Below are 19,128 nucleotides of genomic sequence, written 5' to 3'. Positions count from 1 at the left end.
GTGTTCCTGGAAGCGTGGCCTCTGGTCTTCGGTTTGCTCAAAGCTTTGCTCACGCGTGGTTTCCTCTTTGCCACTGGGACCGACCTGTGTTCACCTTTTCCTCTAAATGCATTTTGTCTTGTTGCCTAAAAGAAATGCCAAGCCTTCTTGACAATGAGGGATGAGGGCTCTTGCGTTTTCTCTCCTTACCTATGGAAGAGAGCCCCTGTCAGCATGATGGATGGCCCCATGTCACATTTGCCTAGAAACAGCGGAGCCATCCTAGTTGTCATTTACCTGCTGTAACTATAAGCTCAAGCTCCGGTTTGGAACCGCTGTGTGGAATTAACTCAGCTCCAGCCAGGAAGGCTGTAAAAGTGCTCGGCGAGGCAAGCCATGTCGGTGCCCCCAGAATATTCTCTGCACGGGGTGGCCGAAAGGACCCTGCTCTCTCCATGCTGGCCACAACCACCCAGGGATTTGCGGGAGACAGGAGGGCAGGCACCCGGCCTGAACGGGAGGAAGCCTGAGCACCCCGCACCCCTGGGCTGCACTCGCTTTGCCTTCTGCTGCTTGCCCTGCATGTCCTGTTCTGCCTCGGGCCCTCGCCGTGACCCTCCTTGTTTCCTCCCCGCCCCCTTCCAGAAATCGACAGCAGTGACATGTCAGCCCATGTCACCAGCCCCTCCGGCCGCGTGACCGAGGCAGAGATTGTGCCCGTGGGGAAGAGCTCGCACTGCGTCCGGTTTGTGCCCCAGGAGATGGGCGTCCACACTGTCAGCGTCAAGTACCGTGGCCAGCACGTCACCGGCAGCCCCTTCCAGTTCACTGTGGGGCCGCTGGGCGAGGGGGGCGCCCACAAGGTCCGGGCAGGAGGCCCCGGCCTGGAGCGAGGAGAAGCAGGGGTCCCGGGTGAGCATCCTGAACGTGCTTTTTACTTGAGAAGATTGAGTTCAGCCTGGCGGTGTGAGCACCCTGCACGCTTTGCCCTGTTCTGAAAGGAAGACTTTGTGTGTGTGATTCTGACAGATGGTATGAAGGGATGTTCTTTAAATCTTTCTTTCTTTCTTTTTTTTTTTTAAATTTTATTTACTTATTTATTATTTTTGGGGGGGTACACCAAGTTCAATCATCTGTTTTTATACACATATCCCCGTATTCCCTCCCTCCCTTGATTCCTCCCCCACCCTCCCTCGAGTCGCCCCCACCCTCCCCGTCCCAGTCCTCTAAGGCATCTTCCATCCTCGAGTTGAACTTGAAGGGGTGTTCTTTAAAACAAGGCTTCCGTGGCTAAAGACATTTGGAATTGCTTGCTTACCCAAAGCTAAACACGTGTCTTACTGAGGGACTTCTCGGAGCCTATAACTTATGGGTGTGTGTTGTGAGTCTCTAAGAGAGGATCAGGGTCATAAAACTGTTTCCAGAGCATTGTGCAGGCTGACATTCTGTGGAACATGCTAGAATTCTATAAAACTGATTGTGCAGGTCCCTTGCAGTGGTGGTTGCTGGGTGGGGAAATCTGTGGGGACAAAACTGAACATTCTCATGGTTTTCTGACTTGTTTTGCATGTGTTCCAAAGATATTGGAATTGCCCATGAACTTGGTGAAGTCGTGGATGGTACTTAGCAAACATCAGCGATGCCCTTGCTTGGCTTCTGCTTGGGGTTAGAGAAAGAGGAAAGGGCTGGCAACAAACAGAACCCAGCACCCCAGGTTTGAGCCAGAGTACTGGGCTCCGTCACTGACCAAGTGTTTCTCTGTCTCAGCTGAGTTCAGCATCTGGACCCGGGAGGCAGGTGCCGGGGGCCTCTCCATCGCTGTTGAGGGCCCCAGTAAGGCCGAGATTACATTCGATGACCATAAAAACGGATCATGTGGTGTGTCTTATATTGCCCAAGAGCCTGGTAGGTACTCAGGGGCCAGTGGAGGACATTTTCCTTGTTTGGGGATGGTGGGGTTGTAAGGAACAGAAACTCATCAGGCTAGCTCCAGTAGAAGAGGAATTTATCTATGTGGGCACATGGGAGCATCTCCTAGAAATCCAGTTGCAGGATATCCAGCCAGGCCTCAGAGGGGGCAGACATTCTGGTTCTCATTGTCTCTTGTCCTTCTCTCTTGGCCTTACTGCATCATGGTCTTGTTCAGCTGTTTCATTCTTCCCACTGACCAGTCTCTGTCTGCCCACCCTTGGCCAGTGGCTGGTGTGGCTGCCCCAGAAGAGTGGCTTCAGCATCTGAGCTTCCTTGAGAAGGGTTTAGGGTTAGGGGTTCTTAACCTTTTGTGTGCCACAAATCCTTTTGGCATCTGTTGAAGCCCATGTGGACGATCTCAGGAAATATTTTTAAAACACATGATTATAAAAGAAATCAATTATATGAAAATATTGTTTTCAAAATCTTTTTAAAGGAACAAATAAGTAACATAGCAATGTATACACGTTTTCATTAATACGTTAAATCATACAATTTGGTGATGGTCTATTAACTGTGTTAATTTCTAAGTGGCAATAAGTGTAAATGGTATGTCAAGATGTATATAAAACTGGAACGTGACTATTTTTGGTGGCAAAATCACAAGTGCTGTGGTTTTTTGTTGACATCTCTAAAGGAAGGAAATGCTAAATTTCAGTTAGAGGTTAGTAAAAATAAAGATGTACATTTTTCCCATTCAAGTTTGATGAATCTCCTGAGTACTGTACACAGACCCTTTGTGCAGGGACTCTGTGGCTCCAGGTTAAGAATCCCTGACCTTCTTCCTTGACTAGATTTTTCTCTGCTTCTACACCTTTTCTCAAAGTTTATGTCTTATGCTTCATAGCTCAGGATCAGTAATGAGATCCTAGTTACATGAAGCCCTTCTTATTCTTATGTATATAATTTTTAATAAAATGCTCTGTCCTCAGCCTTTCCTTTGGAAAGAAGTTGGGAATACACACCACACGTTGATGTGTGATTGGTGTGGGGGTTCACATATACACAGGCAAAGCACAGAACACAAACTCCAACGCTTCAGTGTTCTTTGAAATTATTAAACAGAATGTCTAAGATTAAAAAAAAACAAACAAAAGAATCCCTGCCCTTTTCAACTAAGAAAATTGCGTTGGCTTGGCGTGCGCCAGGTGACCCTCCGTGACCCAATCAGCCACAGCCATGGAGGGGGTGAGGGTCTCTCAGAAGGCACTTTGGCCCCAGGTAGAGATACAGGAGGCCACTCGGCAACCACCTTCTCGGAATATCTGATGTGATGGGACATTCCTCTCCCCACAGGTAACTACGAGGTGTCTATCAAGTTCAATGATGAGCACATCCCCGAAAGTCCCTACCTGGTGCCCGTGATCGCGCCCTCCGACGATGCCCGCCGCCTCACTGTTCTGAGCCTTCAGGTGAGACGCAAGGAAACATCCATCTCCTTGGCCGCAGCCCGACCAGTGAGGCCCTGGACTCCCGAGACTCCTTCAATCTCCGACTCTGTGCCAGGGGCCCCAGCACATTTTGCCCACAAATGCTGCCCGTCGTAGGGGAGCTTTCCTATGGCATTTAGGACAGGAGATAATTTTAGGACAGGAGACCCCTGGGGCGAGCAAAAAAGCAGCCACGGTCAATAGAACTCCTCAACATTTGGGAAAAAGTTTGTTTTCTAAATACTTATTGAAGGGAAACAAAGAAGGCCTGTTAATAATTGGTTAAGGGATAAGGAGGGCTTTCAAAACAAAACAAACACACAACTAACAGTGCAGTGATGTCCAGCTTGCTATTATTGGCTTCCTTTTCCTCAAGAAAGTCAGCTGTGATTTATTTTATGCTGCTGATTTATTTTAATACGCGTGCAAGGCACTGTGTTAAGAGCTGTATCCGTGTTACTTCCCTAAATCCTTGCAGCAGCCTGGTGTGTAGGTTTTCCTGACACACACACACACCCCCATTTAAAGGCAGAAAAACTGAGGTGCAGAGAGGATACAGCTATGGGAAGCAGCTAGAATGAGGCAGAGTGAGGTCTCAGTGGCTCCAGAACCGTGCTCTTAACAGCAGCCACCCTAACCCCAGCCCTGGCTTGTGGCAGGTGGTTACATAGCCCAGCCTATTAGAATGGCAGGAAATGCAACTTTTCACCCTAGTTTAAACAGGGCACTTCATTCAAGGTTGCATTAGCGCCTTCAGCCAAACTAAGAACGATTGGGGTTGCCTTTGGGTCTTAGGGCACTGAAAATAATTAGGTGTCTGAATCAGTGTAGCAGTTTGGCTGTAGAGTAACACCAAAATCCAAGAATATGATTTCTGGGTAGAGGGGTTTCTAAATAGCCTTCAGCTGCCCCCTAGTTCTTAGAAATATTGGATTGATGAAAACTGAACCCTCTATCTCAGATTGGTGGTATCATTGGATCTGGTTCCATGTACCTGGTTTACATTTGAGAGTCTAACTTTCCTCTGATAGGAACTGGTACTGCTATTGTCCCAATCATTACAGAACCCAAACCAGAGTCACGGTCTACAGATTGAAGCGGCCTCATCTGGAGAGTACCAAGGGTACTGACTGGTCACTGTGGTGCAGATGTTTTTCTTGTGTTTCATTTAAAGGCTTCTTAACAGCAGTTCCTTCTGTGGCCAACTTAACTAAAACCTACGGAGGGAGATAAACCCGGCATTTGTTGAGGGCAAAAAGCTGCCTTCATGCATCTCGAAGATTTCTTTTGGATCTTCTGAGGCGTTTATCTCCCTCTTGAGGATTTAGTGGCATGCGGATTCAGGTAACGTAAACGCTTCTGTCCAAAAGGAGTTGATGTGAAGAAATCACCTCCAGGAAGCTTCTGTAGAGTCCTCTTATGACAGTTTGGTCATAAAACATGTAAACAAGTGTGCAGAGGGCTGGTATGTCCATCAGGCTTTTGTAACCAGCTGCTACAACAGGAGGGATTTGTGTGTCAACTTCGTCCCCTGTTCTCACCAGGTCACTTGATGCCAAGTGATGTATAAATTATTTACTGGAGATTTACTGGCAGGCTGCACAGAAACATCTGGTGCTGGTTAGGAAAGAGAGGCATGTATTGTGTCTTGCTTTTGAGACTTGTTAGAAAATTGGAGTCGGCTGGCATTCTGTAGGGGTGGGGGTGGCATGGGGGTGGTCTGGCAATCAAAGACTCCTTAATTTTGTGTTCAGTCCTCCCTCCCTCGTCTGTAACCTCTTAGGGCAGCTCAGTCTAGTAGAATGTTCTGCAACTGTGGGACTGTCCCACGTCTCCCACGTGCAGTGTGGCAGCCATGAGCCACACGCGGCTCTCGGGCACGTCAAATGTGGCTAGTGTAAATGAGGGACTGAGTTTTTAATTTTAATCGATTTAAACGTAACTATATAACCACGTGTGGCTAGTGACTGCTAAACGAGGCAGCACTGCTAAGATGTGGTCCTTGGACCAGCAGCCTCAGCATCGCGTGGGAACTTATTAGAAACATGGAGTCCCAGGCTCCGTCCCAGGCCCACTGAATTGGAATCTGCACTTTAACAAGACCCTCAGGTGCCTCAGTTGCACATTAAGTATGAGCCTTGCTGCTGAGTAGCTGTCTAACCATGTTTACATCAAAACTGCTGACTTATAAAATTTTGCTATTCAGGGTCGGCCAATCTTAAAATATCCTAAGCATCTGAACCTCTAATCCCTTTTTCCCAGCAGAGGATATAGTTTCCAAGACAAAGCATGGAGAGTGAAACTGATCCACTGGAGAGCAAAAGCTGTACTTCTCCCATGGCTTTTTTTGGGGGTGACTGACAACTTCTAAATGCATATTAGTATTTAACAAGAAGCTGACATTTTTTAACTTTCCTATGGATGGGCCAGGCTCTGTGCTGAGTGCCTTGAATGCGTAACTCCGTTTAATCCTCAGAGCAGCCCTCTGAGATAGATTTGGTTATTATGCCCATTTTTACAGATGACGAAACTGAGACTCAAAGAGGTTCAACAGTTTAGTTATATAGGTAGGAAATGGCAGTAACTCCAGGTCCTGCTGATTTTTAACCACTGTGCGGTCACGCATGAAAGAAAAATCATGTGTGGCCCTTTACAAGTTTATTAAAGGTTCTCTCCATCTCCACCTTCAAGATAAAAAACTTTGTTCATGTTAGTGAGTGCATGGTTTTATCAGCTGCCAGGCTTCTCCTCAAAGTGGGGTGGGGAGAGGAAGGATTTTTTTTCTTTCTTTTTTTGGGGGGGGTTGCGGGGGGAAGATCTGGAAGATACCAGGTGTTCTGGCCTGTACGGGTCTTGTTTGGGATGCTGAAACTGTAATCCTGCTGGCCACAATGTCTTAAGTCTCTAAACCCAGGAACCATCTCCGAATCAAGATGGTTTAGGTACAAGAGCATGCAGATGTATGTCTCTGCTTTCTTATATTTGATGCTACAAATCTGGAATTACTCACCTGCTCTTTTGTTGCCAGATGTTATATAGAAAAACATATTCCAGGCCTATTGGCATGAGAACTGTCCCCCCCGAATCTGCGGTCGGGTCGGTGTGTGCTGCTGAGCAAGAACGCAGAGGGCGGTAACATGTCTCGTATTAAATTCTCAGGAATCGGGATTAAAAGTTAACCAGCCAGCCTCCTTTGCTATAAGGTTGAATGGGGCAAAAGGCAAGATTGATGCAAAGGTGCACAGCCCCTCTGGAGCCGTGGAGGAATGCCACGTGTCTGAGCTGGAGCCAGGTAAGCACCAGCGCCCCCCACCAGGAATGTTTCTGCAAACGTGGACCCCGACGGAGGCGTGGTCAGCCTCTGCAAGGCCTTCAGATTCCCTTTGCTGTTGCCAGACACTGTTTATAAATCAGGGTATAAACATTTGCTACGGACAGGCGTTGAGATATAACACCCCTTCTTTTTTTTTTTTTAAACAAATACTTCTTTTCCGTTGTTTTTCAGATTTCTTTCACATGACATTCATAGTAATGTTCTCATATTTTAACAAAACATCACAGATTTTTATTGTTGACCTTATGAAGTGAATAAGTACACTTTGGCCTCACTTTACTCTGAGGGAAAGTTTGATTGCTGTAAATTAAGAAAAGAGAATTTGGGGAATTCCCTGGCAACCCAGTGGGTAGGACTCCATGATTCACTGCCGAGGGTCTGGGTTCAATCCCTGGTTGGGGAACTAAGATCCTGCAAGCTGCACTGCCAAAAAGAAAAAGAAGAAGAAGTGGGGGTGGGGGGGTGGGGGGATGAATCTGGGTCCCCGGTGGGACTTAAAAGCATGAGATTTTCTTGCCTGCTGCCTGGTGTATGGAATTCTCTGATGTCAATCAACTTTAGCGACGCCATTTTTCCAGTGAACATTTATTAAGTGTTAGAGACTTGACAGGAAGGAAAGGCTGAGAAAGACGTGATTAGACATGATTCCTGCCCTCGGTCTAGTGAAGACCGAGAGAGAGTGAGCCAGAAAGGTGCAGTGCACTGGTGAGGACCCCAGCTGATCACCAGCAGCACAGGAGAATTGAGAACCAAATGGTCAGAGCAGGAGAGGAAAAGGGTTTCTGCTCTGACAAGGTCAGGAGGACTTCTCAGAGGCGGTAACATCGAATGTGCGCCCTGATGCATGAGCCCTGTGACCACTGCCCTTATTGGGCGCTTGCTGTGTGCCCTTCTCTGTGTACAGTGAGGGTAGACACCTGGGACCTGAGTTAGCATTTAGACATCTTCCTCCCTCTGAGTGGGAAAAGAAAGGGCAGTGGGGAGCCTCAGAAGGAGCAAATATGGGGGCTGGGGGCCCTGGTCAGATCATGGTTTAGGTCTGACCACATTATAGAGAATGTGTTGGTACATCCGAAGGGCAGGGTGGTGAGCTGATGCTCCCAGAGTGATCCATTTGAGAAAACGTATCCATCAGCAGTGTCAGAAATGGAGAGGAAGGGCTTGAGGCCAGAGAACTATAGCGCTTGGTGGCCAGTTGGCCATAAGGAATGAACGTGGATTCAGGAAGGTTACGTGTAGCTTGGTGATGGGGTAGAAAGAGGATGATGCAGTTAGCAAAACAGGACAGCAGCCATGGGTGGGTGAGGGTTGTCAGTGCCTTACAGAGTTTCATATTTTATTTTTTGAGGGGTTATTAAGTGTCTCCGTGATATCCAAGTGGAATGTTGAATAGACCTCTACAGCATTGGGATTTCGCCACCAAGTGAGATATGGTGTTCTCAGCCCCAGGCGGTATTTGAAGCCCTGGGGGTGTCTGAGACCACCAGCATGCCACAATTAAGATGCTGTTGGCAGGAATTCCCTGGCAGTCCAGTGGTGAGGACTCCACACACTCACTGCTGCGGGCCCAGGTTCAATCCCTGGTTGGGGAACTAAAATCCCACAAGCTGTGTGGGACACCCAAAAATTAAATTAAATTAAATAAAAAAAAAAAAAGCTGTTGGTGAGAAATTACAGAATACCCATCTCAAGCCAATTCACATAATAAAGGGGGTCTGTTACAAGGGGGTCTGTTAATTCACATAAATGGAAAGTTCAGGCTATAAGATGGGTTTCAGCAACAATTTAACTCAGCCATTCAGCTATATTCTTCAAGGGTCCAAACATCTCTTCTTTCTTTTGATCTGTGGGCCTCATTGTGAAACTGGCCTTCTTCTTGGTGGCAAGATGGCTGCAGCAGCACACAACACCAATCAAGAGAGACATCCTCTCCTCAAGATTCTTTCTCAGAGGTCTAAGATGCTCCTTTCATAGAAGTCTCCAGCAAACCTCCCCTCCTATCTCACTGAACACTGAACGAACACACATGCCTGTTCCTGAGTCCCTTCCTGTGGCTAAATGCCATGTGCTAATTGACATAGGCTTGGGGAAAGAGGGATTTCTACCCCTCCCCTCCCCCATTAGCTTGGCCGAATCAAGGACCATACCTGGGGGTGCGATCAGTTTCCCCTGAAGCACATTGGCTTTCAGAGAGGAGGGGTGGGTACCAGCTGGGGACTGGTGGGGGATGTGCAGTGGTGAAAGATAGGAGTGACAGCTCCATATGGAGAGTCCAGAGGAGAAAAGAAGAGGGTTTGGGTGGAGCTTTGAGCAAGAAAAGTTCTAAAAGGGATGGAGGGTCCAAGGAGCCAGGGAGAGGCTGAGAGACTCTTCTCTCCCTCTGGAAGCACTTCAAGGAGGAAAGGGGTGGTCACGCATTGTGTGATGGAAGGATATTCTAGGTGCCCATTTCAGTTAACAGATGCTGTGACCCAAAACACACAGTGAAAAACCTGGCCATCGCCCTGTGGGGCACTTGCTAGCTTGAAGCTTAATTAAGGAGTCTTAATCTCAGCTGGAACCTTTTTTCTCCCTGGCCAAGCAGAGAAACTTTGCCAGAAGTCAGCTTTTCATAAAGGATGTGTTCTTCTGAGGCTGAGGCCGCAGAGGATTAAACACAGAACTTGAGATTTGGATGCATTTCCCAAAGGGCTGACTAGGGACAGTCAAGTAGTCCCATCTGGTTTTGATCACCAGCATATTGGATGCCAGGACCCAATATGTTGCAGTAAGACCGTTGTGTTGTTAGTGATCTGAGGTCAGCCCTCTCAGGCTGGCCCTCTGTCCTTTGCCCCCACCCACCTTGGCTGTGTCCACGGGCCCACGTTTACCCCGTGCCTTTGCTCACCCTCCCAGATAAATACGCTGTTCGCTTCATCCCCCACGAGAATGGTGTCCACACGATCGATGTCAAGTTCAACGGGAGCCATGTGGTTGGAAGTCCCTTCAAAGTGCGCGTCGGGGAGCCTGGACAAGCAGGGAACCCTGCCCTGGTGTCCGCCTATGGCGCGGGCCTCGAGGGGGGTACCACAGGTAACACCCTGCCTCTGCCTCTCATCTTTAATGGAGCCGGCCCCGGGCGAAGAGCAGGTGGAGCCCTTCAAGCCCTGGGAAGCCTGCCGTCTGCTCTCCCCAGAGAAACTGCAATCATGCACCCTTGGGAGGCTCTCACTCGACCCGCGGTAAACCCAGAGCGAGGGCTTGGTGGCCGTGTTCTCACAGCTCCTTACTGTGGTGCTGCAGCTGTCTTCCTTTGCCAGGTTCTTTTAGGACCGGGACACTGATAGGGAATACAGCACAGCATCCTTCGTTTTGAGGGTTCCTTTGCCTGCACAGAGTTCATGATGCATATAACGGGCCTGCAGGGAGGTCCTCTACCCACTAGTTCATTTAGTGGTCCCCGGGCTCTTAGAAACACGTTGAATCGGCAGCAAGACCTGTCACAGCCTGGTTCCTTTCTGTTCTGATCCTAACAGAGGAAAGAAAAAGACTAAAACAGTCAGATTGATTTTTTTTTTTAGTCAGATTCTTTTTTTTTTAATTAATTATTTTATTGGCTGTGTTGGGTCTTCGTTGCTGCACACGGGCTTTCTCTAGTCACGGCGAGCAGGGGCTACTCTTCCTTGTGGTGCACGGGCTTCTCATTGCAGTGGCCTCTCTTGTTGCAGAGCACAGGCTCCAGGTGCGTGGGCTTCAGTAGTTGCAGCACATGGGCTCAACAGTTGTGGCGCACGGGCTTAGTTGCTCCGCGGCATGTGGTATCTTCCTGGGGCAGGGATCAAACCCGTGTCCCCTGCATTGGCAGGTGGATTCTTACCCACTGCGCCACCTAGGAAGCCCCTAGTCAGATTCATTTTTAATCTTTGCCACAGATGGGACACATTTGATTGTGAAAAATTCAGGAGTGAGGAAGTATGTAAAGTTCCGTCTTGCTTCTTCTCCCTCCCTCCCTCTGGGTCCAGGAGGAAACATGCCTGACAGATCAGGGGAGGACCTTCAGATTGTCTCTTTATCAGTCTTCATTCTTGGTTACTTGGTTGCTTAGCTAGTCAGTTGGTTAAAAAGGTAGACATGGAGTTTTGCTTTTATTTTACAGAAACAGTCTCAGTGCTATTTGTATTGCAGTACAACTTGCTTCTGTCACTTGACATCTTAAGGAACTTTCCATGTCAACACCTACAGATCTACCCGTCTTGTAATGGCTGTAGTTGGTGTCCATACTGTGAATGTAGAGGTGGGCATTGGGGGTGTCCAGTGTCTTGCTATCACGGAAGGAGCCAGGGTGGGGAGCTGGTTCACTTACGCGTCTCTGCAGGCATGGACGCACTGGCACGCAGTTTGCGTCTGTTACTTTGGGGTCTTAGGCAGGTTTCCTGAGTCCCTGTGTGTGCACATTCTGCTCTTAGTCTCCTCCCCCACCCCGCGTGGTGCGTGGGGCAGAGAAGACCACCTCCCTATGGGCAGGGGATGAGTGGCCGCAGTTGCCTGGCATCCCTGAGGAGTGAGTGTCCTAATGGGCCGAGGGGTGCAGGAGTGACTGACCAGCTGGCCCGCCACCCTGAGACTCTGGGCAAAGCTGTGGCCTCTGCAAAACCTCCCACAGGGTCTGCGTGAGCACGTCCCACCTCCCCATCCAGTCTGGCTCCACACTGAACTCCAGGCCAGCGTCTTGCCCTTTGTAAAAGGCATGGTGTTGTTTCACCCTAGGCAGTGTCCATTTTACAGACGAACAGAGTGAGATGCAGAATGGTTGAGTCACTTCCCAAGCTTACTTAGCTTGGAGGGGGCAGAACCAGAATCAGTCCAGGTCCACAACCTTAAGGCCTGCTTACTTAACCCCTGACTCTTGCTGCCTCCCTAAGTGGCTGGCTTGCCCTGAGGAGGTGGTAACACCCCTGGCCTGTCCTACCCCAGGACCCCTGTCTTCCCAGCTGCCCTGGAAGGTTCCAAGGCACTAGTGCAGGCATTTGGCCCCTGACAAGCCATCCACCCTTGAAGCCCAGGTGGGGTCCTCCTGGCACTTGGAGCCCTGGCAGGCCTTGGTTCAGACCCCACAGCGGCCACTGAGGTCTCCTGCGCTGCCAGCAGCCACCTCATCCTCCTGCTGGGTCACACCTGCTGTGCCCAGAGCCTCTCATGCTTCCTCTTGGCTGTTCGCATGCCTTCTGGGGAGCTCAGGTTTCAGGCTGTGCTTTGCCAGCACTGGATGCTGCTGAGGGCAGGAGCTGGTCTTGCAGGGAGACTTCCAGCCAGGAGGGAGAGGTACAGAGCACGCCTGTTTCAAACCCTGTGTAAATATTGCTCTTGTCGAGGGGAAGGCGTCCTGTTTTTCTAGCTCTCTCGCTCCCAGGCCTTTTCCCAAATATCCATCCCAGAATTACACAGCTGCAGTGTGTGTGGAATGAAAAGGTACCTGTGCCCGGCTGCTGGAGGGCCCACATCCTGACCTTTGGAACAAAGCAGGCTTCCCTGTGTTTTTATGGGTGGCCTTGCTGTATCTCTTGGCTCAAGCTTTAAATGGTCCATTCTGCAGGTTTGGAAGCAGGGGAATGTGGAGAATTTGGGGTGGGACTGTTTGCTGCAGAGAGGCTGAGAAGGTCAGGAGTTAGATCAGGGAGTTCCAGACTCTCTGGCTGGAAGAGCCATTTTCCTGATGAAATGCTCCAGGAACCCCAGTGTGCACAAAGTGTAAGAGAAGAGCCTCCTTTCGTCCTGTTACCCCTCGCCCACCTTGAAGATGGAGTAGGGCTGCATTGAACATGCATTAAACTCATAGGAACTCATCTGTACACACATGAGGGAACATCCCCATGCCCAGAGATGTCCGGGATACTGGTTCTAGCTGGAAGCAGTGGTGAGAGGGACTCCTGCATGTGCATTTTCTTTCTCCTATCTGCTCTCAGGCGAGTGCACTAAGCTCCAAGTTAGACAGACCTTATGTTTAGACTCCAGTTCAGCCAGGTGTATTTGACTTCACTGAGCCTCCACTTCCTTCCTGTAAAATGGGAATAATAAGGGAACTCACCTGATAGGTTGCTCTTGTCCTGTAATTCCTTATTTCTCTTTTCCCATCTCATCTTCCTTTCTGGACCCTCACAATCAGGGTGAACTGGTGTTTCTCAGGAATGGAGCAGTCCTGTCCTTTCCACTGCAGCCAAGTCTTCTCATCTTCACTTTAAAAATATCTTTCCGGCAGCACAGCAGCTGCCTGAAGGGCTTCTGGGCTGCAGAGTATAGCTACAAGGTTGAGACAGTTGGGGCGGGGGGAGGGGGAGGCGGGATTGCTGGGACAGGAGCCTCAGGAGCTTCCAGAAACAGCTGGGTTGTGTTTGGGGTTGCATGATAGCAGCTCCTTTGTCTTATTGATAACCAGAACAATAATTCTTTCTCTGGCCTCAGAGCTATAATTAAACCAAAATAGTTCCCAGCTGGGGCGGCATCCAGGGCTCTGGAAAAAGCACAGTCCTGCACGGGGGTGCTATGCCGGGGATGCCCCATAGAGGGCACTCTAGCGGGTGTGCCGCTGGTGACTGACCACCTCCTCCCCCTCTGAACTGGAAAGGGGCCTGGGGGAGTGGAGCCTTTTGCAGGGTCTTGGGTTCAGGCAGGAATGCCACCATGGTCTTTGGCTGGCACTGTCTTTTGGCCCAGCTTTCCTTTTATCACAAGGCAGGATGTCTGTGCAAGAGGCCCTCGTGGACCAGGCAGGCAAGGAGCAGGATGTCCTGGAGCTGCAGTTAGGGCATCCGAGGCAGCCTCACTGCCTATCCAGAGGCCAAGAGACAGGCTTTGGCTCTGGAGCCGTGAAGACTTGCTCCAGTATCAGCTCAGCCACTTTCTCTTGTAGCTCTGACTGGCAGGTGGTTGAACCTCCCTGAGCCTCAGTGTTGTTTGTTAAGGAGGAATCACTGAGCATGTAAGATGATGGGCACAGGATCTGGAGCCAGAGTGGTGCCCGTGGTATTAGCAGGCACTGCTGTTCCGGTCCTGTTCTTGTTGCTGGTGTTCGTGGCCCAGAGGAGCGGCCGACAGATCTTAGTGGCTGCCCCGGTCTTCCACGTGGTATCTGGGACGAGGAGCCTAAGGAGGGAGGAGGCGGCGCTGGGCTGCCTGGGCTTCTCCAAGTCCACCCAAAGGAGAAAGGAAAGGTCAGAGGGGCCCACGATTCCCCCACCCCTGGAGGCAGAGCTGGCCCTTGGGGGCTGAAACAGCATTTCAGGCTCACAGTGACGACCCAGGCTTCTCAGCCTCAGCCACGTGCCCAGAGGAGAAAACAGGGTGGTGCGTGCTTGTGGGCAGAATGTCAGCCACACTCCTGTCTGGGCCTTGGAAAGGGGTTGGCATCCCCCAGGGCCTGAGGTTCTTTGGGCCAGGAGCTCAGAGCTAGTACCAGTGGGTTCCCATGCCACCAAGGGGACCCCTCTGTGAGGGGAGCCCTGTGTGCCCCACCACTGCTTCAGTCCCCCCAGAGCACTCTGCAAACCACCCCCTCCCATCCCTCCAAACCTTCCACGTGATCTTTATTCCTGCTTCCTTTCTCCCAGGTATCCAGTCTGAATTTTTCATCAACACCACCCGAGCAGGGCCAGGGACATTATCCGTCACCATTGAAGGCCCGTCCAAGGTTAAAATGGATTGCCAGGAAACCCCCGAAGGGTACAAAGTCATGTACACCCCCATGGCTCCTGGAAACTACCTGATTGGCATCAAATATGGTGGGCCCAACCACATCGTGGGCAGCCCGTTCAAGGCCAAGGTGACAGGTAACGACCAAACACATTTGAAATTATTCTTCCCCCTGTGGAGGTGATCTTGTCAGACTATCAACAGAGCTGTTCGATAGTAGAAACTGGATGATTTTAGCTATGTTGAATCTGCTTTGAATCTTGAACGTAAAGAAATGGTAGGACATGTCAGAAGGGAGTGCATGTTCGAAAACTTACAAAATAAGCAGGCAGAGTAGGGGTGCAGAAGTTGAGAAAGCACCTTAGGTAGTTTTCTGTCTCTAACAGAATAGAATGTTTACATATTTGAAATGTTATGTATTTATTTAGATCAGGGCCTGAAAAATCCCCTCGTTTCTAACCTTCACTTTTAAAATAATCGAAAGTTTTTATTAAAGTTATAAAAATGTGCCTCCTTCAGAACACTGGAAAAAATACCAAACAGTAAAAACCATCTCACAGCCCACCACCCAAGGTAATCACCCTGAATATTGTGGTGAATTTCTTCCATGTCTCTTTCTGCTTGGTTCACTGTCATTTAAGTAGCATAGGTTCATTCCAGAAAATAAAATAAAATAAATTTAAAATTCAGATAGAAAAATCATCTTCTAATATGCCAAAAGGGGAATTCCTTGGCTGTCCAGTGGTTAGGACTTGGTGCTTTCACTGCCGAGGGTGCAGTTTCAATCCCTGGTCGGGGACCTGAGATCCCACAAGCTGCACCATGCCACCAAAAAAAAAACATATGCAGAGAGAATCATTTTTGATATTTTTGTCAGTGTCCTCCCACACATGTATACTGTTTATATGTAGAGTATTTTATATAATTGAATAGACATCCATTCCATAGAGTGGCATGTGGTTATATTCCTGGAGGCATGTGGTTATGACCTGGAGGGATTTCCAGGTCAAGGTAGCCAAGGCCAGACTCCCCCATCTACCCAGAAAGCCAGATCTTAGTTGTGTGGGGCAGGACCCCAGAACCCCAAAGAAGACACTATGGGGGTGAGATGGGGAAATTGTGACATTTAGATCCAGGTGTTGAGGGCGTGAGGTAGGGGTGTGGTGGCTTTGGGATCCAGGCGTTGGGAGCTGGGCTTTTGCATGGGGTATTTGCCTCGTCTGGCCAGTCACGCCTGCTTCCCTTCCCTCCATGTCCTAGGTCAGCGTCTTGTCAGCCCCGGCTCAGCCAACGAGACCTCGTCCATCCTGGTGGAGTCAGTGACCAGGTCCTCCACAGAGACCTGCTATAGCGCCATCCCCAAGGCATCCTCAGATGCCAGCAAGGTGACCTCCAAGGGAGCGGGGCTCTCGAAGGCCTTCGTGGGCCAGAAGAGCTCCTTCCTGGTGGACTGCAGCAAAGCCGGTAGGCAGTCTGGCCCTGCTCCGGGAAGGGAGGGCGTCGGGGGACACACCCTCTGTGGACTTTGGTCTTTCCTGCTCCCATCTGCAGTGCTCACCCACACATGTAACCCAAACATTTGCAAGTAACCGTGTTCATTACCCTATTTTGCACTTAATGTTTTTAAATGATTTGCTTCTTGATTTTTTCCAATGACCTCAAGGTACATAGGAAAGGTTGTGTTATCCTCATTACTCTTAATCAGTGACCTGGCCTCTTCTCTGTCACTAATTGCTGTAAGTGCAGTTTGAACTTGGGTATTTATTTGGGTGTCAATGTTAGTTGCCTGGGTTCTGGCATCTGGGCTGGAAACCTGGCTTCACCACTTATTTATTTCTCCCTCCTTCCCTTTCGTCCTTCCTTCGTTAATTCCCAAAGCTTATTAGCCATGCGACCTTGGGGAAGTTACTAAATCTCTTTCTAACGGTCAGCTTCCTCTTCTCTAAAAATGGGAATAATCATAGGGCCTTCCTGAAGGTTCTCATGAGAATAAATGAGATCAGAGTAGCCAACACTTACGTCGCCTTTACTATGTGCTAAAGGCTTCACGTATAATGACTCCTCTAAACCTCACGAGAAGCCCATGAAGTAGGTGCTAGTGTCCTGCCCCTGTTCACCGACGGGGACGCCACGGCAGAGAGACTTGCAGTTCCGTAGCCCAGGTCACCGGCCCGGGAAGCGGCAGGGCAGGGATTTGAACCCGTAAGAGTCCTGCCTGTGACCACCGCGCTCTCCCAGCTCTGACAGGTCCCCAGCATCGTCAGGGAAGCTCAGCAGGCAGCAACTGGTACCTTTCCTTTGACCCCCACATCACCTCCTCGTCCTCTGCCTCCTGGGGTGCATCCTCACGGAGTAACCACCTTCCTCTGCCTCCCAGGTTCCAACATGCTGCTGATCGGGGTCCACGGGCCCACCACCCCCTGCGAAGAGGTCTCCATGAAGCACGTGGGCAACCAGCAGTACAACGTGACATACGTCGTCAAGGAGAAGGGGGATTACGTCCTGGCCGTGAAGTGGGGAGAGGAGCACATCCCCGGCAGCCCCTTCCACGTCACGGTGCCTTAAAACCGTTCTCGTCAAGTCCTGGGGGGCATTCTGGTGGTTGCTTTGGTTGCTTGTGTGTAACTCATTTTGTACAACGTCCTCCAGCCTGCTTGTGGGTCTGAAACCCCATCCCAAAAACATTGCCTTTTTTTTTTTTTTTAAGTACCTTCAGAAAGAAGTCCTAGACTTGACTCTTTAGGGACATGTTGGGGACTCAGGAAATGCGCATGTGTTCCACAGGCCCAGCAAATCGGACCTCTTGGAGTACAGATCGCCCCCTGCAGACAGGGCAAGAGCAAACAAGGCTGATGTTTCTAAGAAATGAAATTGGCTAGTCAGTTTGCAAAACAAGACCGGGAGGAGGGGCCGGGAAAAAAAGGAGACCTAGCGTATGTTGTCGTTTAGAAAAGAAGGTGTCCGTCTCGTGTAAGAAAAGGCCATGAGGTGGACACCGTTTTTCAACACTACTCCAACCCCGCCCCCATCTCTCACAGGGCAGAGGGTCCGCGGTGACAGGCTGGCCGAAAGGGCTGCTTGGTGCCTCTCCCCTCATCCTGCTGCTTATTTCCCTGCAGAGTCATTGGGTGTGACCATCTTGACAGCTGTGTCTTTGCTTTTGTTTTCAAAGTCCGTGTCCGGCGCCGGGTCTGAGGAAACTCTGCAGTGGCAAACAGCCCCCCACTTGCCAAAGGTGCCCCCCCCGCCCCTCCCCTTTCAACCAACACTAGCCCTTGTTCTTAACACACGCTCCAGCCATTTGTCGGTCTGAATCTTACCAGCACGTCCAGAGACACTGCAGCTGGGTCCGAATGTTAGCAGAGGCCTGCCACGCGACATAACACTCCACACCCACTCCCAGTCAGCCCCAGCGTGAACTTTTTCTAGAAGATAATTACAGAAGGAAACGCTTGCCAGCCTTTGGCCTAAAAGTCAGGGAATGACAGGGGAGGGAAGATGCACAGCTCAGTGGTGGTCCTTTACTATTTGCAGAAACAGTGAAAGCGCTGTGTTGTGTCACCCAAGGCTGTCTGGAAAGCGGTAGGCAGGTGCAGAATTCCGAAAATGGGGTATGAGGCATTTTGCATACCTTCTTGCAGACTGGAATAAAGTGAAAGCATTCAGGGACTGCCTGACTGCAGAGCCCAGCTGTGTAGTGTGGTCTAGGCAGGCGGCCCTTTCAGATTTGCTGCTTCGTCCTGAGGAGGTGGCCACTGTCACCTCGAGTGCATCCGTAGGTGGGCCGGGGCGAGGTGGGTGACCCTACCTGAGGGGTAGCAGCTGGGGGTGGGTGTTGGCAAAGCCTACCTGTTAGGAACTGGAGCGGCCTGAAACCTGACGTGAAAGGATCACGGGCCTCGTAAACCAGGACGTGGAAGAGAAACTGGAACCAAATGCCGACTGTAAATTGTATCTTATAACTTATTAAATACAACGTTTGCTCCGTAAGCTCCTGGGTGTTCTTGGATGGTATCCTTTCGTAAATGGTTTGAGTCTCTGACCAGCTCTCCCAAACCCTGGCCGAAAGGACACAGATGAAGCAACTTGTCGCCACAGGGAGCCTTGCCTCTTTTTTGTAGCGGGGACGTTCTGCTTCTCCACAGGCCCCCGTGGGAGTTTATCAGGGTGAGGGGCCCTGGCACCGACACAGCCTCCCGGAGAGGTTTACTGGGGTCTGCCCTGGTTAAGAGTCCCAGATTTTAAACCCACCGAGGGGAAGGCTATGGTTTAAAAAAAAAAAAAAAAAAGCGAAAGAAAGCCTTGTTGCTGATGACCTGGGACACCCTAGTTTTGGGGAATGTATTCAGGCAGGAAGCAGTGTCACCTGCCACCCCACCGCCCTCGGGCAGCAGGGTTAGGAACTGGTGGTGCCGTCTCCCCTCCATCCTCTCTGCCTGTGCTTCTCCTTTCTACTCGGGAAGCTTCTCCTTGCCAGGCGCAGGCTTAGGACACACTTAGTCCCCACCTTCTCTTGCTCAGTTCTGTGACATGATTTTGATGGTGATGACACGAACTGCAAATGACATGTTTGCAGTCCCAAAGCTTACTTGGAGCAGACCCTGGGCCCCCCTGCCTTTTTTGTCCCCAGAGTGGGAGCTCTGCCTCCCTCCTTATCCCACTGTGGGAGCAGGAGCAGAGGGAGGGAGACCCAGGAACCCCTCCAGGCAAGCCCCTGGCAGTTGCCGTGGTGATGGGAAGTCTGTTCTG

The 19,128-nt window shown here is 50.2% G+C and overlaps 1 protein-coding gene across 2 annotated transcripts in view; it reads left to right on the top strand.

Annotated features, from left to right (window-relative positions):
• The window catches only part of FLNB (filamin B), a 136,596-nt gene extending 117,975 nt beyond the window's left edge, over positions 1-18,621 (top strand). The window contains exons 40-47 of one of the 2 annotated variants that reach the window (XM_057706317.1): positions 625-891; positions 1,747-1,884; positions 3,247-3,362; positions 6,540-6,672; positions 9,610-9,786; positions 14,298-14,516; positions 15,640-15,843; positions 16,757-18,621. In XM_057706317.1, the coding sequence (XP_057562300.1) occupies positions 625-891; positions 1,747-1,884; positions 3,247-3,362; positions 6,540-6,672; positions 9,610-9,786; positions 14,298-14,516; positions 15,640-15,843; positions 16,757-16,944 (1,442 nt within the window). In that variant the 3' untranslated portion in view covers positions 16,945-18,621. The remainder of the gene's footprint in view (positions 1-624; positions 892-1,746; positions 1,885-3,246; positions 3,363-6,539; positions 6,673-9,609; positions 9,787-14,297; positions 14,517-15,639; positions 15,844-16,756) is intronic. The other variant, XM_057706316.1, reaches the window with a different exon arrangement.
• Positions 18,622-19,128: the final 507 nt, after the last annotated feature.

The sequence above is a fragment of the Hippopotamus amphibius genome, chromosome 13 (assembly GCF_030028045.1).
Source record: "Hippopotamus amphibius kiboko isolate mHipAmp2 chromosome 13, mHipAmp2.hap2, whole genome shotgun sequence".
Lineage (NCBI taxonomy): Eukaryota > Metazoa > Chordata > Mammalia > Artiodactyla > Hippopotamidae > Hippopotamus > Hippopotamus amphibius.
The sequence above is the reverse complement of the archived record's forward strand: the minus strand, read 5'-3'. Positions and strand labels throughout refer to the sequence as shown.